We start from the raw sequence: 23,216 nt of genomic DNA on the forward strand, positions 1-23,216 counted from the left end.
GTCACGAGATTGAAACTCTTATCTGAAAATTTTGGTGGGGACAAAGGGGTGATCGGAGAAAAGTTCATTGGGTTAGGTGGGATGAGATGTGCAACCACAAAGACCAAGGAGGAATGGGTTTCAAGGACCTCACTATGTTCAATAAAGCAATGTTGGAAAAACTCTCATGGAGACTTCTTCACGAGGATAATTCTCTATTTTTTAGAGTGTTCAAGGCTAGATTTTTCTCTAATGGTATTATCTTGGATGTTAAAGATTCTGCCTCTGCCTCATATTCGTGGAAAAGTATCCTCAAAGGGAGAGGGCTAATCTTAAAAGGAGCCTTGTGGAGAGTGGGAGATGGAAAACAAATAAAAATTTGGGGTGATAACTGGTTTCCAACAAAAATCCAGCCAAAATTACCTCTCCGATGATATTTGGACAACAAAACTCATCAGTGGAGGTCTTGATAAATCAATCTAACCAAAGTTGGAGAGAAGAGGTGATTGATCACTATTTTAGCACAGCAGAGGCAGCAATAATAAAAATTATCCCATTAAGCTCATCACCCCAACGAGACACACTCATTTGGCCTATTGGACAGTACTCTGTCAAATCTGGATACAGGTTTCTTTATGAAGGCAGTAACATAAACTCACCCACACATCATGCCTCAACACAGTTCTTGGGCTGCTGGAAAAAATTGTGGAAGATAGAGGTCCCTAACAAAGTGAAGAATTTTGTTTGGCGCACTTGCAAAGAAGCACTCCTAACCAAAGCCAATCTATGCAAACGGAAGATCATTACAGATGCAGTGTGCGAGAAGTGCAAGATGCACATTGAAGACTACTCACGTGATTTATTTTTTTGTTCTGATGTGTAGGAAACTTGGGCCTTGGATCCCTAATGGCAATGGATTTTAGCGATGCAAGGAAAAATGGCACTGAAAATTTTTAAGCATTCGTTGGAGGAAGACAAGGATCCTTCTCTACTAGCCTTTACGAGTTAGGCTTTATGGAACCGGAGGAACCAGCTTTGGTTCAATGAAGCAACATGCCCACCGAACCAGATAGTGCAAGTCAAAAAGGATAATAAACTGGAATTTCAACTCCTCCACATAGTCACACCGAAGCAACAACATAGGAAGCATACCAGATGGAAGCCCCCTGAGGAAGATAGTGTCAAGGTGAACTATGATGGTGCAATCTTTCAAGAACAAGGCAAAGCAAGTATCGGAGTGGTTGTTCACAATTCGAAAGCCGTAGTGATGCCTTCCCTTTCACAACAAGTACCACTGCTAACCATAGTTGCCCAAGTTGAAGCCCTGGCAGTGAGAAGAGTTATAGAGTTCACATTGGAGATCAGCATCACTCAAGCCACCATTGAGGGTGACTCGAAAACCATCTACAAGTACCTCACCAACCTAGGAGCCTCCCTTGCTCTACATGGGCATTTGATTCATTATATTAAAGAATTATCAAACGCTTTTACAAACATTAGTTTCACACATGTACATCGCCCAGGAAACACTGTAGCCCATGGTTTGGCTAGGCAAGCAATTATGACTCCCAACTTAAATATCTAGATGGAAGATTTGCCACCAGATTTCCTCCAGTTTGTACAGGTTGATTTAATAGCCTTGATTAATTAAAGTCAAAGTCTTCTTTCTACCAACGAACATTGGCCTAAGTGGAAGGGGCTCTGGTCACTTAAGCAAGTGGTCTCAGATTTGAGCCCTTGTGGATGCAGTAAACTTTCTTGAGAGAGGTCCCCGCCTTGGCGCCCGACAGTACCTTGAAGGATTAGTCCTGGGATAAAAACTTGGAGACACCTTGGGAAACCAAAAAAAAAAGTCTTCTTTCTCAACAAAAAAAAAAAAGAAGCTCAAAGCTTTCCCATATTAGAAGGCCTAATTTGGGCTTTACTTTAGTTCGACTTAATGGGCTTGTTTTCCAAACTAATCTATTGGGCTAAAGCTTATTTGGGCTTAACTTCCCATGCAAGTCGACTAGTTTAGTATCAAACTATTAATTGATTCACCAAGTTGGTAGCCGTGTCTTCTCTTGTGCACAATTATTTATGTAACGGATTATGAGTGGTGGAAAAAAAGTAATGGGTCCATATAAAAGTGGCAGACAACTAATTACAGTCTAACACATAAAATAGTTGTAATAAAAATTGTGATATTTTATGTGGTAATAAAACTATAAATATACAGTAATTTTCCCAAATACACACCGCAGTAGCACACTACTTTTTCTAGCCTTTTTCACTACATGACTTTTGCTCTCCCACAAAATCATTTGTTTCTTTCTCTATTAGCAACGAATGCTTTCTTGAAGGTTCTTGAACTTTTGCCTTGGATACAAAGGTAAAAGCTATAGTCTTATCTAGACATGGCAAAACGGGCGGGTCGGATCAATCGGGTTTGCGGGTCAAACAAGCCACGGGTCAAAACGGGTCATTTTTAAACGGGTCAAACAGGTTACGGGTCAATCGGGTTGCAGGTGGGGTCGGGTTGACCCATATTTTTCAAACAAGTTTTTTTTTTTTTTTTCAATTACAAAAATAAATCAATGACAACTTATTTAGAGAGAATGAATAAAATCAATTAAGCAAATGAATTGCACTTAACGCCATTTGTTAATATCCTTCCAATTCTGACAGTTTTGATCATGACAAAAATTATATATAGTCATAAATTCATGATGGAAAAAATCTTCAATGTTAATAGTTCACTGTCAAAATGCATATAATTACAAGTTTACATCTTCAAAAAGAGATAGATCTTAAAACAAACAAAACAAGTAAGCCAGCAAAGTAGCAAACTATTGGTCTTCTTAAGTGTACATGTTCTTATTGCATTTAAAATAATATTAAAGTTAGATTACTTAGAAAGATAAACTAAACAAAAAAATATTTTAAAATAAACATAACATATTAAGTAAAGAAAAATAAGTAAATATTTTATAAGAATTACACCTCAATCTCAATCTACTCACCGTTGGTAACAGATTCAGCACTACAAATATTCATACTTGCAAATTGTAGCTCAAGTTTGTCACGTTTCAACTTTCAGGTTTGTGCATTGTGTGTGCCTTTGGTTTTGGACAATGGATTATAGCTAGTATTGAATGAGATTTTTTTAAAATGGTTGTCTTGTCTCATAACTCATTCTCCCATGTCATGTCCATGATTTGTGAAGCTTAGCTCTTATTGGCTGTGATGAAGCTCAAATAGTCTTAGCAAAAAAAAAAAAGCTCAAATAGTCATTCTCTCATGTCTTGACAACAGTTTTACTTGTTTATAACTTCATATATATAATATATGGACTATTAGTTTTGATACTTTGTACTTTATGCACCTAGTATCACGTAATTTAAATATTTTTTTAGCAAAATTTTTTTTTTTAACGGGTCGGATCACGGGTTATCCGGGTCGGGTTGGGTTGGGTTGACCCGCAAAAAAATCGAGTCGGGTCACGGGTCAACCCGTTTTTACTTCGGGTCAAAAAAATCAGGTTCGGGTCAGGTATTTTTCAGGTCGAGTCAGAAAATTCTAACCCGTATTGCCATGTCTAGTCTTATCTTAGGATTGATTAGCTAATGGTGACACGAATTAACATTTAGGGATAACGCTCTCACACCGTCACACGATTCTATAATTTCGTGAGTTTGTTTCTCAGTTTTGCTTACGTTTCTGATTAAGTCATTATTCAATTTATTTGTGATTCTCGGAATATCTGAGAAAATGAAAATAATAAAAAACTTAGAAATAATTCAATGAGGCCAACTAGGAAGCTAGAAAAAGAGAGAGAAAAAAGGTACTTTAGAATGCTATAGCCCATGAGGAAATGATTGCTACAAAAGTATATTATTTTGCAGCCTAACAAGAACGACAACTGGTAGCAGCCAAATCGATAATTGACCATTTTTCTCACAAAAGACTAGGAAATTTGTTAATAGAAAAAGGAATATGCTAACGAATGCTCTTAGGGTATTGGTTAATAGTTTATTTTTTTAAAAAAAATTTAAGAAAAGTAAATAAAATAATTAATGTTTTGACAATTTTTTTCATTTTCCATAAAAATAGTGTTAAACTTTTTCTAAAATAGATTGTTAACCAATACCCTTAAAGCATTCATTAGCATGACCCATAAAAAAATGCCCAATTAGCAACTAATGAGGTCTGGGAATGGAAACAAAAAAAGAAGCACTCACGGTCGAGGCCAATCAGAATAGTGCATCAAAGGTCAAGAATGGCGTGCTGATTAAACAGTTAACAACATAATTAAAGGTAGAGAAAGTTAAATGAAGCTTGTTTTGTAGCTTTTGGCTTCTCTAAAATATTTATAATCCGGCATGGAAACACTATATATGAATGGAAATTGGAAAGAGACTTGTTGCACTCTTCTGTTTAAGGGGTAATAAATACAAACGATGTGGTGGAATGTCTCTTTCATGTTTCAACTTTCAAATTTTATTCTTTTTTTTTTTTAGATACAGATTGTTTTAGTTTATCCAAGACTTTCTTGTAGGTGCTTTATGGGCCGAATACTGCAGCTGAGCTTTAGGGTATGGCTAGTCTGTGTCTGTCCATTAAGCCCAAGTCCAGCCAGAATAAGTTTTTTATTTATTTATTTATTTATATATATAATTCGATAGTTATAATGGAAAAAAGGAAATTTGAACTTTAGATGTCTTAGTAGCATCACGCAAATTAATATTATTCAAAAAAAAAAATTGTTCATAGAAAGCTTCTATAAATTGATTTTGTGGCATTTTCACATATATACATGTGTAGCATATTGTGGCTTTTTTAATTTTTAATTTTTTGTAACTACTCATTCAAGCATGATCCAACTTGTGGCTATATGCCACCACTAAGGATGGAATGCCAATTGTGTTACTGCTCACTTTTAACAGTCTATTAAGTGAGTTATGTGATGCCGGACTAACTAGCTTATATTATAAAATGAGTAATGATAATTACACACTCTTTATTACACACTCACTCTATACACACTGTCGCATTGATTGAAAATCATATTTTTAAACATGATTTTAGTTAAAATTGTAAAATCATATATTACAAACACAATTTCAAAAAAGATTATGCACGGAGTGTACAATAAGACTTTCCGTTATAAAATAATCTTATACTCTAACAAAATCAAAAAAAAATCTCATGACATGAGAGTGCCATATTTTTTATGTTCAATCAAAATACTTAAATATTAACATTGAAATGTTCATCATCAAAAACATATGATATATAATACACTATAAAAGAAGATATTAATACTCTCCAAAATATTCAAATTAAATTCCCTCTTCTAAATTTCTGTCAATGTATTTTGGTGGCCTAAGCACACTTCTTGATGAATTTTCATGCAGCTTACTGGATGCCGGAATTTAGATGATTCCAAATTCCAGTTGAGCCTTTTTTTTTTCAGGGTGTGAAAAAAAATTACGGGGTTCCACATAACCAATTTATTTGAACTTCCTCAAACCAGTTTGTAGAATAAGTTTGATCCTATTATTATTATTATTTATTTTATTAGTTCTTGACTTCTTTCCATTAAGGCAAAAGCGCATGTTGTTGAGTTAATAACTTAATAAAAAATTGATTTTACTAACGTATGTCCTAATGGCACACAATAGTATACCATTTTAAAAAAAAGTTTTATCGAGAATTGAAAAAATTTTACAACTTTTTCAATTCCCCATAAAATATTTCAAAAAATAAATGACTTAAAGGCACACATTAGCCTGATCCATAAAAAACCCACACGCGCGCACATATATATATATATATATAGTTTTATAAATTAATAATCAGAACCATCACCATCATAGAGTAGAGACAATGACTTTAACCAACTAAGAAAAGGGAAAAGAAGAATCTTTATTAAGCACGCCCAAATATGCTTCACCAGATGTTATGCATGTATAGCCCTCTCAATCAAGTTTAAGCCCCTGCGTAAACTCATAGCAATAGACTCTTAGAATGCGTTTGGATAGAAGGGCTGCGTCCACGTCTGGGCGTCTGGCCAGTTTTTTTTTTTTTCCACGCGCATGTGTCACTGTTCATTGGCCATCAACAGTGATTTTAGGCCAATGAACAGTACTTTTTGGGATGAACAGTAATTTTTACACATTAAAAAATTATTTTTGTACAGTATTTTCAGTTTTCAGTTTTCAGCAATAAGTTCTATCCAAACGGACTCTAATTAATCTCAAAAGCCCAAAAAATTGCTGATTATAATTTGACTCCACAATTATAGCATCAATCAAAAGTCACCTTAAAAGGGCAGTGGAATGCGTTAACCTTAAATGAAATCAGATCATGATAGATACTAGACATTCTGGTTTTCAATTGATACCTATCCTAGCCTTTTAGCTATGATATGATTGTTGTATAAAAAAAAAAAAAAAAGCTATAATATGATTGTGAAATGATCAATGCATTTCTGTCCACTTTCTAATCTGTTTAGATACCGCTTATTTACTGAAAACTTAAAACTTATTGCTAAAAATACTGTAGTAAAATATTTTTTTAAAAAACAAAATATTGTTCACGCGTTTTTGTGCTTTGGCTAGTCCATAAACAATACCATGAAACCAGCTAAAAAACGCAAACACAACTTCAACGCGCAAAACTCCACTCCCAAACGGACGCTATACATTCACCATTGTCATCTTGTTAAAACATTGGTTAAACAACAATGACATAAAGTTAGGACGTTAGGTAGGTTGTAAAGAATCTTTATAATTTAATTATGGTCTCCTCTGCGAGAATAGTCAAAATTCAAGTCATCTCACTTGTAACAATTATTTTTAGAAAATTAAATAAATAAACTTAAATTTAAAATAAATAAATAAATAAAAAGAAAAGAAGAAGAATCAGAAGAAAAAAAAGAAGTAAAGTTAGGTACATCATTGAACGTTCACGTCAAATTCTTAAATTTTTTTTTTCTCCCTATTTTAAAATAATAACATATTTTTCTTATTTTAGCTAACTATTAATTTCCCATTTTAATTTTTAATCTCTATTTTACTTAAATATTGAAGGGGATAAAAATAGGAGACGGGTATTCTCATAAAACTTGAAGGGACGGAGAGAATGAAGACGGATCGACACCGTAGGTGACACGACTATGACGGTTAGATTTTGCTGAGTATCCGTCATGTATGAATTAATTGCAGATTCCGGGTTGCATGTCATTTGATATGTCTCAAATGGACTTTTGCTTTATCCCCACGCAAACGTGCATACTTGGACTTCTTGCGACACACGTTTGGGAAGACTCCTATATAGAAAGGAACTTGAGAAGGAAGTTGTATCCTAAAAGAAAGGTAATTCCACTCAATATAAATACCCCAGAAACCCTAGATATGAAGGTACGCACAATATTCTTAGCTCTGACACTCTAGGGTTAAAGGAACAAGATTCTAACTTGACCTTCGGAGGTTTTCGGCCGTCACCACATCGGTACTCTCTCTAGGTCTATTATTTTCTTTTTGTAGGTGTTGCTTCGGCTCAAGGAGTGCTTGCAACTCACTAGTGATTTTTTCGGCATCATCAGTTGGCGCCGTCTGTGGGGAAGAAAACACAAGAAGATAATCCTCTGATTATTTTAGCCTCGCTCTATTCCTGAGACAAAGAGTTGTATGGCACTCACCTGATCGATGGCAACGAACAACAATCAAGGCGATGAACCGCGCGCCGCCGCTCTAGAGAGGCAGGTCCAAACGCTCGCGGCGGCGGTTGAGCGCCTCACTAAGCAGAACCATGATTTGGAAGAACAGTTGCGGCAAAGGACCGCACACACGAGTGCACCACAGAAGACCGGGAGGGCGCTAGTCGGAAGGCGGGAACGCGGAAAGACCGGGGGCGGTAACGCTCCAACTAGACCCGAGCGACAAGAAACCAATCAACCATTGGCATTAGACGCTGCACCGACTCCCATAGCCGCCGAACTGCAGGAGATGAGGGAACGCATGGATATGATGATGAGCGCCCTTAAAGGACGGGTATCCAGCAACTTGGACGACCTCGTCCATAGGACGGATTCACCATTCACATCGTTGGTGAATTCATGTCCCCTTCCTCCAAAATTCCGCATGCCCCATATGGAAAACTACGACGGATCCAAAGACCCGTTGGATCACCTGGAGTCTTTCAAAACCCTAATGCATCTTCAGGGTGTACCAGATGAAATTATGTGCAGGGCTTTTCTCACCACCTTGAAGTGGACCTCGCCGAGGGATTGGTACAGCAGGTTAACGCCTAATTCCATCGGCACTTTTAAGGAACTAGGCGCATAGCTCGTATCACACTTCATTGGAAGTCATCGACACAAGAGGTCTATTGCATGTATACTGGGAATTAAACAACGAGAAGGCGAGACATTAAGGTCTTATATAGCCCGCTTTAACAAGGAATCCCTCTCGATAGACGAGGCAGATGACAAGACACTTGTAGCAGCATTCACAAACGGGTTACAAGAGGGTAAGTTCTTATTTTCCCTATGTAAGAATGAACCAAAGACTATGTCCGATGTATATTACAGGGCGACGAAGTACATGAACGCAGAAGATGCCTTGCTGGCCAGAGACGACTATAAACCAAGAAAAAGGGAAAGACAGGAAGATACGAAACCAGATAATGGATGAAAAATGGCAAAAACCAGAGATTGACGAGAAGACCAGAGGTCCAAACCACCTTCGGGGAGGTTTACAAGTTTCACCCCCCTCACAGCCCCAATTGACCAGGTGTTAATGCAATTCAAAGATGAAGGAACCTTGACGTTCCCAGGCAAGTTGAAGGGAGATCCGAATAAGAGGCCACGAGATAGATATTGCCGCTTTCATCGTGACCACGGCCATGATACGACGGACTGTTATGACTTGAAGCAACAAATCGAAGCCCTCATCAGACAAGGGAGGTTGCAGAGGTTCGTGAGGAAGGAGAGAACAGATCAACCCCAAGAACAGAATCCCAGACGGGAAAACGAACGCCCCAGACCACCGGTAGCAGACATACGGATGATAATAGGGGGCAGTACTTCAACGGGGTCGTCTAAAAAGGCCAGAAAGACCTATTTACGGACGGTTCAAAGTGTCTAGTCGACGGGCTCTTCTCTAGAAAAAATACGACGGAACGGCTCCAGTATCGAGTTTTCTGAAGAAAAGGCCCGCCGTCTTCACCACCCCCATGACGATGCGCTCGTGGTTAGTATACAGGTAGGAGATTTCAACGTCCACCGAGTTCTAGTGGACAACGGGAGCTCAGCAGACATCCTTTACTACCCCGCGTTCCAGCAAATGGGTATTGTAAAAGAGCGCCTGATCCCGGCATGCACACCCCTTGTTGGCTTTGGGGGAACCCGGGTCCATCCTTTAGGATCCGTCACATTGGCGGTGACAGTAGGAGACTACCCACGGATGGAGAAACTCGCCTTCGAACTCTTAACTGCAGCTCGAAAACTGAAGCCCTATTTTCAAGCACATACAATAATAGTCCTGACGGATCAGCCCTTGCAGAGAGCAATGAACAATCCTGAAACTGCCGGACGGATGGCTTTGTGGGCTATCGAGCTAAGTGAGTACGATATCCAGTACCAGCCACGAACAGTTGTGAAAGGACAAATACGCGGCACTTCATCGCGGAATTCACTACACCTCGACGGGCGGGGGCGAAGAGAGCCGCATGGAGAATTCACATAGACGGATCCTCCAATAAGCATGCAGGAGGAGTCGGAGTTGTACTCCACACCCCGGAAGGAGATAAGGTTGAATGCATGATCCGTCTGGAGTTCCCCATTACAAATAACGAAGCGGAGTATAAAGCCCTGGTGGCAGGATTGGAACTTGCGATAGCAGCTGGGGCTAGGAAGGCAGTAGTCTACTCCGATTCTCAAATCGTAGCCAGCCAAGTTAATGGGAGCTATGACTGCAGGAATGAACGAATGAGAAGGTACCTCGAAGAAGTGAAGGGTCTAACGAGTGACCTCCAATTCACGATAGCTCAAATCCCAAGAGAAGAGAATCAAGAGGCGGACCGACTCGCCAAGGCTGCTTCGGCCGAACCCATGATCGCTCCAGAACAGGTATTGTCCTTCGTCCAACGTTCATCGCTATTAGATAACGTTCGTATGCAAGAATTAAGCACTAAGGACAATTGGACGGCTCCAATTGTGGCGTACCTCAAGGACGGCAAGCTACCGGACAGCAAGGTAGACGCAAGGAAATTGAAGGTTAGGGCTGCCCAATTCGTATTGATTAAAGGCATCCTCTACAAAAGAGGATTCTCCCGACCGTATCTAAGATGCCTTGACCATGACGAAGCAGACTACGTGATGAGGGAAGTTCACGAAGGAATTTGTGGAAACCACTCAGGATTAAGGTCTCTGGTGCACAAGCTACTCCGAGCAGGATACTACTGGGCGACAATGCAAAAGGATGCCCATATGAACGTTAGAGCCTGCGATAAATGTCAACGGTTTGACAATCTTATTAGACAGCCAACGGAAGAACTCACACCCATGACGGCCCCATGGCCGTTCGTGCAATGGGGGTTAGACATCATGGGTCCGTTTTCAATAGCGGCAAGACAATTGAAGTTCTTGGTGGTTGGAATCGACTACTTCACCAAGTGGGTGGAAGCAGAAGCTCTCGCTACTATCACGGAGAAAAATATTCGCAACTTTGTGTGGAGAAGTATTATTTGCTGATATGGGATCCCGAGAGTACTCGTTTCAGACAATGGGAAGCAATTTGACAACGATGCATTCCGAGATTTTTGTTCTCAGCTGGGAATCAAGAATCACTACTCGTCACCCGCCCACCCACAGGCCAACGGACAAGTCGAAGTCACGAACCGGTCCTTGTTAAAGATTATCAAGACCCGGCTCAAGGGGGCAAAGGGCATATGGCCGGACGAACTACCAAGTGTTCTATGGGCGTACAGAACAACGGCAAGACGCCAACGGGAGAGACACCGTTTCGATTGGCGTTTGGTGCTGAGGCCCTCATACCGGCAGAAGTGGGATTGACGAGCCTCCGCGTGGAAAACTATGACGAGAGCAAGAATGTTGAAGCATTACGTCTAGAGCTTGACCTTGTCGATGAAGTCAGGGCAGCAGCGGCCCAGAGACTGGCACGGTACCAAGACATGATGGCGAAGCACTACAACTCCAAGGTCCGGCGCCGAGACTTCAAGGTTGGAGATCTAGTGTTACGAAGAGTGCTTGGCGCTACGAAGGATGCATCCCTAGGAAAGCCGGGTCCTTCGGAAGGCCCGTACGAAGCATCTCATGGCACGGGGAAAGGAACGTACTACCCGGAGACGTTAGACGGAAGGAAGTCGGGCCATCCCCGGAACACGGAGCACTTTGAAGAAGTACCAATAGTACCGCATCGAAAGATGATACCTACTGCCTTATTTTACATTTAATTTTTAGACAGTCATAGCTTTTATTTTTTAAATCATGCTTTCTTTTCCATTGACAATTTGGTTTATTGAACTTATGAGAGGAATTTTTATACGAAATGCATGCTGTTGAAAAAATCTACAAGTCCACAAAGTGGACGGATCACCCAAAGGGTGAAAAATCTACAAGTCCACAAAGTGGACGGATCACCCAAAGGGTGAAAAATCTACAAGTCCACAAAGTGGACGGATCACCCAAAGGGTGAAAAATCTACAGGTCCACAAAGTGGACGGATCACCCAAAGGGTGAAAAATCTACAGGTCCACAAAGTGGACGGATCACCCAAAGGGTGAAAAATCTACAAGACCACAAAGTGGACGGATCACCCAAAGGGTGAAAAATCTATAGGTCCACAAAGTGGACGGATCACCCAAAGGGTGAAAAATCTACAAGTCCACAGAGTGGACGGATCGCCCAAAGGGTGAAAACTTACTAGTCCACAAGGTGGACGGATTGTCCCAAAGGGATAGAAACCTTTCAGGTCCACAAAATGGACGGATCGCCCCAAAGAGATGAAAAATCTAGTTCACTAAGTGCACGGGTCTTAAAAATACATTTGAAAGTCCAGTCCGAATAAAGGACAGACACCTGAAGTTTTCTGTGTAGACAGGTTATCTGAATAAGATAAACAAGCATACAATATATGACGGATAGTAAGCAAGCAACAGGCAATAAAATATTTGATAAGCTAAATTTAGTAATTACAAACGACGGTTCAACAAAGTTCTCTTACAACAGTAAGAATTTAAAAAAAAAAAAAAAAAAAAGAGCTTCGCCTTCGTCCTATTCATTTTTTTGGGGAAGAGTTCCCGACCAATGGACCGTCGTTTGGCTGACGAGGAGGAGGAGCTTCGCCTTCGTCAGCTGGAGCAGTGACGGCAAACACTTCGTTTGTACTTTCTGAACGGACGGATTGTGCAAGTGTTTGCCCTTGAGCATCGATGGATATATGGGATACGTCCAGCTCAGGGTATGATGACTTCACCTGACGGATGGCGTCATCGAACCCGTCAGTGAAGGAGCTCCCAAGCTCCGTCAGAAGGAGTTCAGAATCGCGATATTCTTGAATGGCTATCTCCTTTGCGTTGTTGAGTTTGGACATTGTCTCCGTCAACTGCTTCTCCTTGTCCTTCAAAATCTCGCGGAGATGCCCATTCTCCTTTTCCACCTCCTCTCTGACCTGCTCCGAGCATTTGAGCTTTCTGTCCATATTGATCTTGTAGGTCTTCAGCTCGTGTAGCTCATCCTCCATCGTCTGGCTCTTCTTTCTCAGACGGTCTATGGATGTCTCATGATTAAGACAACGGCCAAAGAGCCCTTTCATCATCACCATGGCCTGGAAGCGAAATACAATGTCATGATAATGATGGGTGTGAAGGAACTTAGCAACAATACCAGACGGATTCAAATTTTGTGCAAGGGTGAAAAGGCCCGTCTCACCCATCGCCTCCGTTGAATGGTTGCGAGGTCTGCGTAGTCGTCAGCTGTCAGCATAGACGACATTTTCTTGAGGGCATAGCTTGAATCCTCTCGGAAGAGAACGGGTGGTTTCTCCTCGGAGGGACCCTTCATCAAGCCTTTCCCCTTTCCATGCTTGATGGCCGTCTTCTCTGCCTCCAAGGCCACGACGGGTTCAGTGGTGGTCTTTTGCTTCTTTTGAGGACGGTCCGTTTTTTCATGTTGAGTTCGTTTTGACGGCATGGGACCGTCCCCTTTGTTTGACCCCCTCCCCGCTTTCTTCTTCGCTGCCTGTTGTTTAATGAAGGCTCTCCTCTTGGCGGCGTCCATCTCTGCAAATCAAAAACGGATGAGAAAGGAAAGGTAAGGTAAAACAAAAAAAGATAAAAGACGGGTATAGTTTCGACGAACTTACGTTTTCGAATTCTGTTATCGTATTGACGGGCAGCGGATGAAGGTTCGGGTCCGTCACAATACCAGTGTAGAGTATCGAGTGTGACGAGTTGAGCCCAAGTCCTCTCTTGCAGTTTTGTTTTGTTAAAAATTTTCTCCAGAAAATTCCACTGCTCCAAGTCAACTTGTGGACGGTCCCGAGCTGCAACAAAAGACGGTTAGACCTTAAAAATAAATCAACTTTGAAGAATGACTAGACGGAAACAAATGGGATACATACCCGACGGAGGCATTATGCCCCATGTTGTGTTGACGGGCATGTTAGTTATATCTCCTGGACGACACATCCATTCGTCCCCTTCCAAAAAGAAATAACGGCTCTTCCAGTCTCTGTTCGAGTCTGGAGTATCACTGACGAGCCTCAATAATGGGCTTCTAGCCGTAAAACTATACGTCCCCTTAGACTTGACTATCTCTGTTGGACGATAGCAATGGAAAAATTCCTCCACCGTCAACCTTCGGGAACCGTCAGACATTGCCTCGTACAAAACTTCAACCCCAATGAACACCCTCCAGGCGTTTGGGGAGATTTGGGTGACGGACAAGCCAAGGTATTGAAGAAGTTGACGGTGAAGAGAACTTAATGGAAATCTGAGCCCCGCCTTTAAAGCTTGCTCGTAGATTCCAACACCGTCTACCCCCTTATAGTAGCATTTTTCGGATTTTTTGGGAAGACGTAGACGGATGTTGTCTGGTATTTGGTATTTTGTCCTAAGTGTGTTGAGTTGAGATTCAGTCATGGATGACCTAAAATCATTCACCGTCCAAAGAGGCAGCATAACGAACTCTCTTAGGCCATCTGGGCCGAAATCGATTGGACGGGGGATCCACACCGTCCAAGCTACTGGACGACTCAGAACTCTCTGTCTCTAGACCACCATCAAGGGAAGAAGAGGTACTGGACGAATTCCTCTCTTCGCTTGAAGTGTCAGGATTTCTTGGACCTGACGGAAACTTTTCATCGTAGCCCGCCCCCTCGCGGACAAACGACTGGTTACTTGATGCACTAGACATTACCTACATTTATGACGGTATAACCTAAGACACCGACGGATCTAAAGAAAGCGCATATATTTGAAACAATGAAATTAAAAAAAAAAGACGGAGGAAGGTTTGGAATACCTACCGGATCGAGATGGTTTCTGACGAGGAACGACAGACGGATCTGCTGAACGACAGGAAGGCACGATAGATGTGACGGTTGCGCTTTGCTCACAAATTTTTGATAAGAAGAGAAAATGAAGGGAGAAATGTATGGCCTTTTATAGAACAAAGGGCGCGGGATACGAAGCGACGCCTCGATTCGGGGAAATAGCCAATCCACAAGGACCACGTGTTCTTCGCCAGAAATGTAGGCCACGTGTCATCCGTTATGGTATACTAAGACCGTCCCCTCTCAATACATTGCTTTAGTCATTCCATTAATCCGTCAGGTTTCAAAGACGGATCCAAGGAAGGGGGCACCGGCAACTGAAGGGGATAAAAATAGGAGACGGGTATTCTCATAAAACTTGAAGGGACGGAGAGAATGAAGACGGATCGACACCGTAGGTGACACGACTATGACGGTTAGATTTTGCTGAGTATCCGTCATGTATGAATTAATTGCAGATTCCGGGTTGCATGTCATTTGATATATCTCAAATGGGCTTTTGCTTTATCCCCACGCAAACGTGCATACTTGGACTTCTTGCGACACACGTTTGGGAAGACTCCTATATGGAAAGGAACTTGAGAAGGAAGTTGTATCCTAAAAGAAAGGTAATTCCACTCAATATAAATACCCCAGAAACCCTAGATATGAAGGTACGCACAATATTCTTAGCTCTGGCACTCTAGGGTTAAAGGAACAAGATTCTAACTTGACCTTCGGAGGGTTTTCGGCCGGCACCACACCGTTGCTCTCTCTAGGTCTATTATTTTCTTTTTGTAGGTGTTGCTTCGGCTCAAGGAGTGCTTGCAACTCACTGGTGATTTTTTCGGCATCATCAAATATTATTTTTTTCCTTATTTTATACTTTTTTTTTTCTCCTAAAGTCCAAAATTTGTCCATAACCAGTCCAATTCGAAAGGCAAAAACATCAAACACGGTCCAATCCCGCCAGCACTAGCAGTGCCAGATCCTCCAAAGCACCAACATCACCTCATGCCGATTGCGGCCGCCAAGCCGTGTGCCATTGTTGCCCAATAAGCAAGCAGAGAGAGAGAGAGAGAGAGCATTCATGTTGGCCAACGCAGCCGTTGAACCGCACAGAGCCTTGACACTAGACCTCAAGGTCAAGAAGAACAATGTTTGGGATTATTAATATTATGTGCCTCGTGCCATTGTTGAGACTTGAGAGAGAGAGAGAGAGAGAGAGTAAAAAATAAAAAATAAAAAATTGTTTAGGGAATGAACAAAGCAGTAAAGAGTTTGATGTGGAAGTGTTTTTGGGCTTTTTATGAAAAAATTGGAGCGTTACCCTAAAATAGGGAACTTGATGCAAATGTTCTATCAATATTCATGACTGAGTGCGAGTGCTCTTAAATGTGCACTAGCAAAATCATGAAAGCCAATTTGGTGCCAATATTTTAAATTGACCACTGGCCTGTGTTTTAGTGATTTATATATACTCCTCCTAATCATGTAAAGCATTGCATCTGGATATGGTAACTTCTTGTCATGGTTTTGTAAATATCTTCTGATTACTTAATTTACCCATCAACACAACTATCAAACTTATCAAAGGAAAGGTGCCATTGGAAATGGAACCAATTAATGTTTTTACATTAAAAGGGATTTTTGATTTCTCATACCCTAAACACAAACCACATATAATACAACCTCCAAGACTAAAGAACCACCACAAGCCCCTGTACATGGAATCGCAGAAAGAAAAATAAAATAAAATAGCATAAGGAATTTCATAGGCCCTTCAAGGTGATTCAAGGAAACCAGTTCTTGTTAGGACAGCATTCCTCACCTTGCTAAGGTCCCTGCCTTTGAGAGTCCTCCCAACACCTTCAAAAACAGAGAAAGAGGATATCTGACTTCTTGCAAGCCTCCTAGAAATAATTTCATGAGGGGGTAACTTGTAATTGTACTCATCCTCATCCTCATCTTCCTCACTATCCCCTGCATCATTCATAACCCCATCATCATCATCATCATCATCACCATCACCATCATCATGCCATGAAGCATTCTTAGAGGCCTTTTTTGACTTCTTTCCATAAATCGCTGACCAGTCAGGAATATTCACAGGTGCTGATTGCTGAACAAATTTGGGTTCATGAGAAGATCCATTGCTACTACTACTACTATTTGTGGGCCTTGGTATCATTCTTGAAGCACTTGGGAGTGGTCTAGGAACAGAAGTAGAAGGTTCTTTGGATTTGCCAATCATGGAAGTCGAATCTGTCCTATCTCTGAGAACAGCCCAAACATCTTCTTCCTCAAAGTCTCCATCTCTGAAGGACCTCCACAGACCACTGCTCTGCCTGTATAAACCATATCTACCATTCTCCATTGATGATTTGCCTATAACACCCAAAAATCAAAACCAAAAAAACATCTCAAGGTGGCTTCTTTACAAATGGGTCTTCTCCATTTTCTACAAATTGTTTTACATAAGAAAATTTATAAATTGAAAGAGAGATTCAAAGATCAATTTGATGGATAACCAGCAAAAAACTAATTGAAAAAAGCAATTCAAATATAGGGGAAACTAGTTGAGGAAAACTAAAATCTACCTTTGAATGGATGAAGAGCCTCCAAAATCAGAACTTGCCTCAGATTCTGCAAGGATATCTGCAACATGGGAAAGGAAAGTAAGTTCAAGGAAAACAGTTTAAGTAGGTGTATTTATTATTCCTAGTTCTCTCTATTTTTCTTCTTCTTGGTTGTTTCTTCTATATGCAAATTCTTAGTGACTTACCTCAATATGTTTGAAATGGTCTCAATAATATTAGATTTTATGGAGAACCAGTAGACCCACAGGATCACAAGATTGGTATGCAAAGCCTCTTAAGGAGTAGAGAATAAGACAGGCTGACTCTTTGTCTTTTTAGAGATCTCCCAAGTTGAGGAGCCTTCATATATGTATAAGTATTTCACTTATTATGGTCCCTTCCCTTGGTAAGCCTGACTTTTCGAAAAAGGAAAGTGCAGTGAATAAGATCTTTTTTTTTTTTTTATTGACTTCCCTTATAAATCTTACCAAGAGAATCTATAGGGATCTTCATGCAGTAAAATTTCACTTTCAATCAGAATTCAAAACAGACCAAAAGAAAAAATAAGAAGAAAATCAAATGCTGAAAGAAAAAGGAAAGAAAGATGTGAACAACTCAAGTCAGGTGAGTAGAGTCGATGCCTTTCTCTAAAAGTACAGTTGAGAATAGAACTATCAACTATCAACTATGGAAGATTCATCTGTATCCCATTTTATAATCACTTGCAAATAGTAAACGTGTCTTAATAAAATAATGACACTAAAATTATTTGACAGTCTCTTCCAAGATTTGGTTTGCAAATTTTTCCCTCTTCTATTTATTTTAAGCTTACTTGTGACTGCCATTTGCATGTGCAATTAGGAAATAAAGTACTTAAAAACTGTGTTAAAAGTTAATTTTCCCATTGAAAGAGAGTAGAAGGGATTAAGTTTTTTTTTTTTTGTTGAGAAACACACACACACACACACACATATATATATATAAGGGAAATGAGATAAGATAAAAGAATACACTCACACGTCAACATCAAAAATGCATACAGCAGCTTTTTGGAGGCTAAGTTTACAACTAGACCAGCATTATATCTATATTTTAATGTGAAATATCTACCTAGGATAATCTTAAGCTCGCGTAATTTATTAAAGAAAAAAGCTACTAGATTAAATTGGGACAAAGTAGAATGATGGCATACCCACCGTACAATATTCACAGCACATACATTGGTTACTGTCGGGTCAAATTTGCAACACAAAAGGATAATGATTTAAAATAAGAGAGAAAGGAAGAAGCAGTGCACTCACTTGAAAATGACACTTTTGAATATTTGCATGTAATGCATACCATAAAAATATATTACTCCTATCTCTCCCATTAAAACAATGTAGACGAGTTAAAGGTAATGTGATATAATAGCATTTGGCCCTATTAGAGACTTAGAGTTTAAATCCCCTTGGTATACTAAGAAAAAAAATTGGGAATTTTAAAAAAAATAGAAAAAATATGTAAAAGTTAAACTTCTGATGTGAAAATTTTGTGGATTCTAGGTCATTTTCAATCATGACAAAATTACAAGGAAGAAGAAAAATTCTTTGGGCGAAGACAAATTTGCTTATTGAAGGAAATTCTACTTTGGAAGTTCCTGTTGTCCAGCACGTGTCCCACATGCAACAACTAGGAAGCCGTCATTCAACGTATTCGACCATCAAATTGCCAATGCTAAGACAAAACAAAAACAGCAAATCAACTTTAGCATGACAAACCAATCAGTTTTTTGTTCAAGCTGTCACTAATTCAACCGCCCAGATTTCTTAGAAAAATAAGCGTGAGAATCTTTGGCAAACTATCTCTTATAATTTTTCATTGACAAGATAGGCATGATTCATTTTATTAAGGCTGAAATAGAACCATTTCAGGCGTGCTTTTGGCTTAGAGAGGCGGCTGCTGAAGCATGCAGTGGGGTCATTGTGTTGTGGTACTGTTTAGCCGACACTTATAATGCACACGTTTGCTTATGCGCACCACATGCTATAACTCATTTATATTCGTTAGTACTTATAATAGGGTCTGAAACTCTGAAAAAACAATTTTTTTCATTACGTAATCATTCACCTTTTGACTCAGCATCGTACAAGTGATGTGAAGCAGAAAGATACTCAAAACAAAATAGCAAATATTAAGCACAGTAGCGCGCCACCTATATAAAAGAAAAAAAGACAAGCAGATTTGTAGACTAAGTTCATGTGAATCATATACCATTATGATTGAGATGTTAGTATGTGAGTAAAAATGAGAGTGAGTGTGAACAACTGTAGTACATGGAATATGGAATCTGAATTTTAGGTTGTCAAATTTAGTCATTTTATAATGAATGAGTAGTGAACATGATAAGATAGGCTAGATTCATGTCAATCCATAAAGTATATTATATATGGCTGATACCGTGAAGCACAGTTACCACTATGCGCAACTCTTGCCAAAGCTCATTTCTATTCGTTCATAGTGTTAGTGGGTCTAGAGAACAGCTTGTTTCTAATGTAACTTTTAACTTCTGAATCACCATTGAACTACAGAAATATGAAATCCAATCATACCGAGATAAGACATAAACTAGAATTCTATGACAGAAATGGGATGTGTGCTAAGCGCTGAGCCAATTTTTTTTTTTTTTTTCAGAAACATATCAAATCACTTAGTATATATATAACAAGCCAATGAGTAAATATAATATGGGAGGATGGTGAGATCAACTCTAACCATAAAAAAAATTTAAAAAAAAAAAGGGTATAAAATTGAATTACGTAACATTCATTAATTGGCTTGTTACATGACTGATTTTGAATGGCTCTCGCAAGGGATAAATTCTCCTTTATGCTGAGTGCTGCCTCTTAGACAGAAATAAAGCCAGTTGGCTCTATTGTTTTAAGGGGAAGTGTAAGAATTCTTTGTTGAGTGACCACAATATTATATTGAATCTTCTGAGACTACATTTTTTTGACACCATTCCTAAAAGTGACCATTTCTAGGATTGAGGTTTCCCCTGACATCCAAAGAAGCCCAGTTTTACTTTGATCTCCTCACATCAGCTCAAATTATAAACCAATCCCCACGAGAGAAAATTTACAAAAGGAAATTCACAAGCAAAGCATATTACTTTACAATCATGGAAGCTTTGAAACCTCCATTGAAGCACAACCAACATCCAAAAATTCATCAACGATTTTTATCACAAGATCCATATCTCTAAAAGAAAACATTAAACATAGACAGGACTGCTGCTCCACAGTGCTTATTAATGGACCCAGTGAATTATTATAAACAAACCAGAAAAAATGCTAATTTGATATTCAGATACTGAATAATCATGCAAAAATGATTTATTTTTGCGGAAGATAGATAGCCTACTTTGCCAAAAGATCGTCCTAAGCCGGTCTTCCGAAACGAGTCATTTATGCAGCCCCCACACACCCCCCCCCCCCCCCCCATTCTTCTTGGCTATACAGAGGTAGTGATCCACAATTTAGATTCCAATACTCCAGATGCATAAGAAAGTAATGCCTATCAAGAATCACCTCAACAAAAATTCAAATTACAAACTTCAATTGAGAATTACCTTTTGGAATTGTATATATTAAGGAAAACAAAAATACTTTGAATTCTATTAGAGATTTAAAGAGATATTATTGTGTTGTACTCTTGTGCTGTATGAGGAGTACTTTTCTAGAAGAGGATTGTGTTCTACTCTTGTGCTGTTTGGAATATTCAGATGATGTGTTGTTCCTCTCAGCTGTCACAATTGAAATATTCTCCTTCCTATTGTAATCGCCTCTCCCATATATAAGTAACGAATTGTCTGAGGAGTGGTATTTAAAATTTTCCAGCTCCTTTTCTGTATAAACTATAAATATCATCATTCCTTCTCGTTCTTTAACAAATTCCAATAACAAACTCATAACAGCTATAGACAATGCATTAATCAATCAGTTATAAGAAAAGGAGCGAAGTAATACAATGCAGAGAAGGTAAGAAAATGCTGGAACAACAATGTCAACATATTTGACTCAATTCCACATTCTAGTTGTGGAAGCAGATAAGAACTCAGTTTATCTTTAAAAGAGAAATCATTTACTTAACTAATGATTTGGTGTAACTAGCACATCAAGTTACAATACTCTTACAAAAAAGAATTATGGGATAAACAAAGTGCACGATATGACAAATCAAGATTAATCAAGCTGTCTTAGTGCCTCAGCTCCTGCTACAATCTCCAATAACTCGCCAGTAATTTTTGCTTGTCTCTCCCGATTGTAAGCAATTGAAAGATTCTTCTTCAACTCCACTGCATTATCTGTGGCATTGCTCATGGCATTCATCCTTGCTGCGAGCTCACTTGCCAGTGATTCCTGCAATGCCCTCAAAATCTGACTGTTCAAATAAAGAGGCATCATGGCATCAAGAATCTGAACTGGGTCCTGCTCAAATTGCATAAGCGGTGAAAACTCCTCCCTCTTTGCCCTCACACTATCCCTCTCCACAATCAACTTTCCCTCCTTAGTTGTCAACCTAAAGAACTCATCCTCCATGGCATCAACACAATTCCCATTCACATCACGAACTACTCCTTTCGGTGACAATGGAAGCAATGTTTGAATCACAGGATCACTCTTAACCAGCGACACAAATTTAGAATACACAAGCTCAACCTTATCAACCTCCTCGCTAACAAATAGCGAAAACACATCATCAGCAATTGCTTGAGCTTCTTTCACCGTAGGAAAACTCCATCCTTCAATAAACCTATCAACCGGAACATTATCCCTCCGCTTAAAATACAAATTACCCTTTTTTCCAACACTAATCACAGTGTAATCCAATCCAAGACTCTTCAATTCGGCAATCCGGGCCTCAGCCTTTTTGATAATTAAATTGTTGAATCCACCACAGAGACCTCGATCACCAGTGATAACCACAACGGCAACTTTCTTGACAGGCCTAACATTTGTCAAAGGAACATCTATATCCTCTGATTGAAGCTGCTCATTGATACTGTATAACATTTCTACAAGGGTCTCCGAGAAGGGTCGGCCATTGATGACCGCCTCTTGAGCTCGTCGAACCTTTGCAGCCGCCACGAGCTTCATAGCTTCAGTAATTTTCTGGGTATTTTTAATAGAATTAATTCGCTCTCGAATTTCACGGATACCACAATAAATTTGATATGTTTGTGAAGACTGAGGTAAACTAAATGAGAGTGAGATATGGGGCAAAACGAGAAATGGGTTTCGGTGGAATTGAGAAGAAAGTGGAGAAATGATAGAAATTGAAGGTTTTGCAGAGACCCACATAGTTATATTGAAGAACTCAACAGCTTTTGATGGGTTATATTAATAAAAATTGGACTTTGTGGGTTACTGCAAAAACCAGTTGTTGGTGCAAAAGAAAGTTGTGGGGGGGGGATAGGGAGGGTTTTAGCAACTTAGCTTGAAGTTCTATGAGAAAGATAGATTATTGAGCTTTGAAGTTTTAAAAGTGTGTGATTTGTTAGGAAAATTTGAAGGGGCTTACCAGAATGTAGACTGTGGAGGACTGGTCGCGTAATCTTCCCGGCAAAGCTGATCCACAGTCTGTGTCTGTACGGACCAGTCAATGAGAGGGGCTGTAATAAGTGTTTGGTTGCGGAGAGGATATAGGGAGAAAGATCCGAAAAGTAGCATACTTACAAAATTTGCTAGGGTGAGATATAAACGGCAAACCGTTTTAATAACTCAACTTAGAAAGGGTAATTTTTTGGAATTTTGCTCAAACTACCTAATTTTACTAAAAAAGTAGGAGAAATTGTACTTAACCTACCCATGGTTTAAAATTTATCACTTAACTCACCTGAGGTGCCTTCCATTAGACACCCGTTACTCACCTCTGCCATTTTCATTAGAAAATCTCATTTATTATATAAGCCAAAATTAGAATTCAAATAGAACCATTAAAAGGAAGAACGAGCTCTCTCCCTCTCTCTACCTTCCCTAAAAATCCCCAAACCCATTATCCCTTGCTCTCTTTACTTCGATTGCCTGACTGAGTTCAAGTTTGCTAGGTCCCTATTCATTGTCATCATTCTCCAAGT

General features: G+C 39.6%; 2 protein-coding genes and 1 long non-coding RNA gene across 6 annotated transcripts; all 3 read right to left on the bottom strand.

Moving 5' to 3' along the window:
* Positions 1-13,212: 13,212 nt before the first annotated feature.
* LOC142639227 (uncharacterized) lies at positions 13,213-13,749 on the bottom strand. Its single transcript, XR_012845145.1, has 3 exons — positions 13,608-13,749; positions 13,350-13,529; positions 13,213-13,266 (listed from the first exon to the last, which is right to left on the bottom strand). It is a non-coding gene; the product is annotated as an uncharacterized LOC142639227 (long non-coding RNA).
* Positions 13,750-16,106: 2,357 nt separating this feature from the next.
* LOC142641079 (uncharacterized) lies at positions 16,107-17,785 on the bottom strand. Of its 3 annotated transcripts, none has more exons than XM_075815450.1 (3): positions 17,305-17,785; positions 17,120-17,177; positions 16,107-16,907 (listed from the first exon to the last, which is right to left on the bottom strand). In XM_075815450.1, the coding sequence occupies exon 3, from the start codon at positions 16,894-16,896 to the stop codon at positions 16,303-16,305; it is 594 nt and encodes a 197-aa protein (XP_075671565.1). In that variant the 5' UTR covers positions 16,897-16,907; positions 17,120-17,177; positions 17,305-17,785; the 3' UTR covers positions 16,107-16,302. The 3 variants fall into 3 exon arrangements, with proteins under 3 accessions (XP_075671565.1, XP_075671567.1, XP_075671564.1); XM_075815452.1 differs by having other exon boundaries at positions 16,107-16,980; XM_075815449.1 differs by lacking the exon at positions 17,305-17,785 and having other exon boundaries at positions 17,120-17,298.
* Positions 17,786-21,036: 3,251 nt separating this feature from the next.
* On the bottom strand, positions 21,037-22,803 carry LOC142638239 (ATP synthase gamma chain, chloroplastic-like). Of its 2 annotated transcripts, XM_075812261.1 has the most exons (2): positions 22,661-22,797; positions 21,037-22,251 (listed from the first exon to the last, which is right to left on the bottom strand). In XM_075812261.1, exon 2 carries the CDS (start codon positions 22,234-22,236, stop codon positions 21,322-21,324), a length of 915 nt encoding a protein of 304 aa, XP_075668376.1. In that variant the 5' UTR covers positions 22,237-22,251; positions 22,661-22,797; the 3' UTR covers positions 21,037-21,321. The 2 variants fall into 2 exon arrangements, with proteins under 2 accessions (XP_075668376.1, XP_075668375.1); XM_075812260.1 differs by having other exon boundaries at positions 21,037-22,803.
* Positions 22,804-23,216: the final 413 nt, after the last annotated feature.

The sequence above is a fragment of the Castanea sativa genome, chromosome 6, assembly GCF_040712315.1.
Source record: "Castanea sativa cultivar Marrone di Chiusa Pesio chromosome 6, ASM4071231v1".
Classification (NCBI taxonomy): Eukaryota; Viridiplantae; Streptophyta; class Magnoliopsida; order Fagales; family Fagaceae; genus Castanea; species Castanea sativa.

What these genes read in the sequence shown, in the direction of transcription:
- LOC142641079 (XM_075815449.1), bottom strand. Translation starts at nt 17,186, where the DNA reads ATGTTGCAGATATCCTTGCAGAATCTGAGGCAAGTTCTGATTTTGGAG. An exon ending in GGCTCTTCATCCATTCAAAG is followed by an intron (nt 16,908 to 17,119) that starts GTAGATTTTAGT and finishes TGGGTGTTATAG; the next exon opens with GCAAATCATCAATGGAGAAT.
- LOC142638239 (XM_075812260.1), bottom strand. Translation starts at nt 22,440, where the DNA reads ATGTGGGTCTCTGCAAAACCTTCAATTTCTATCATTTCTCCACTTTCT.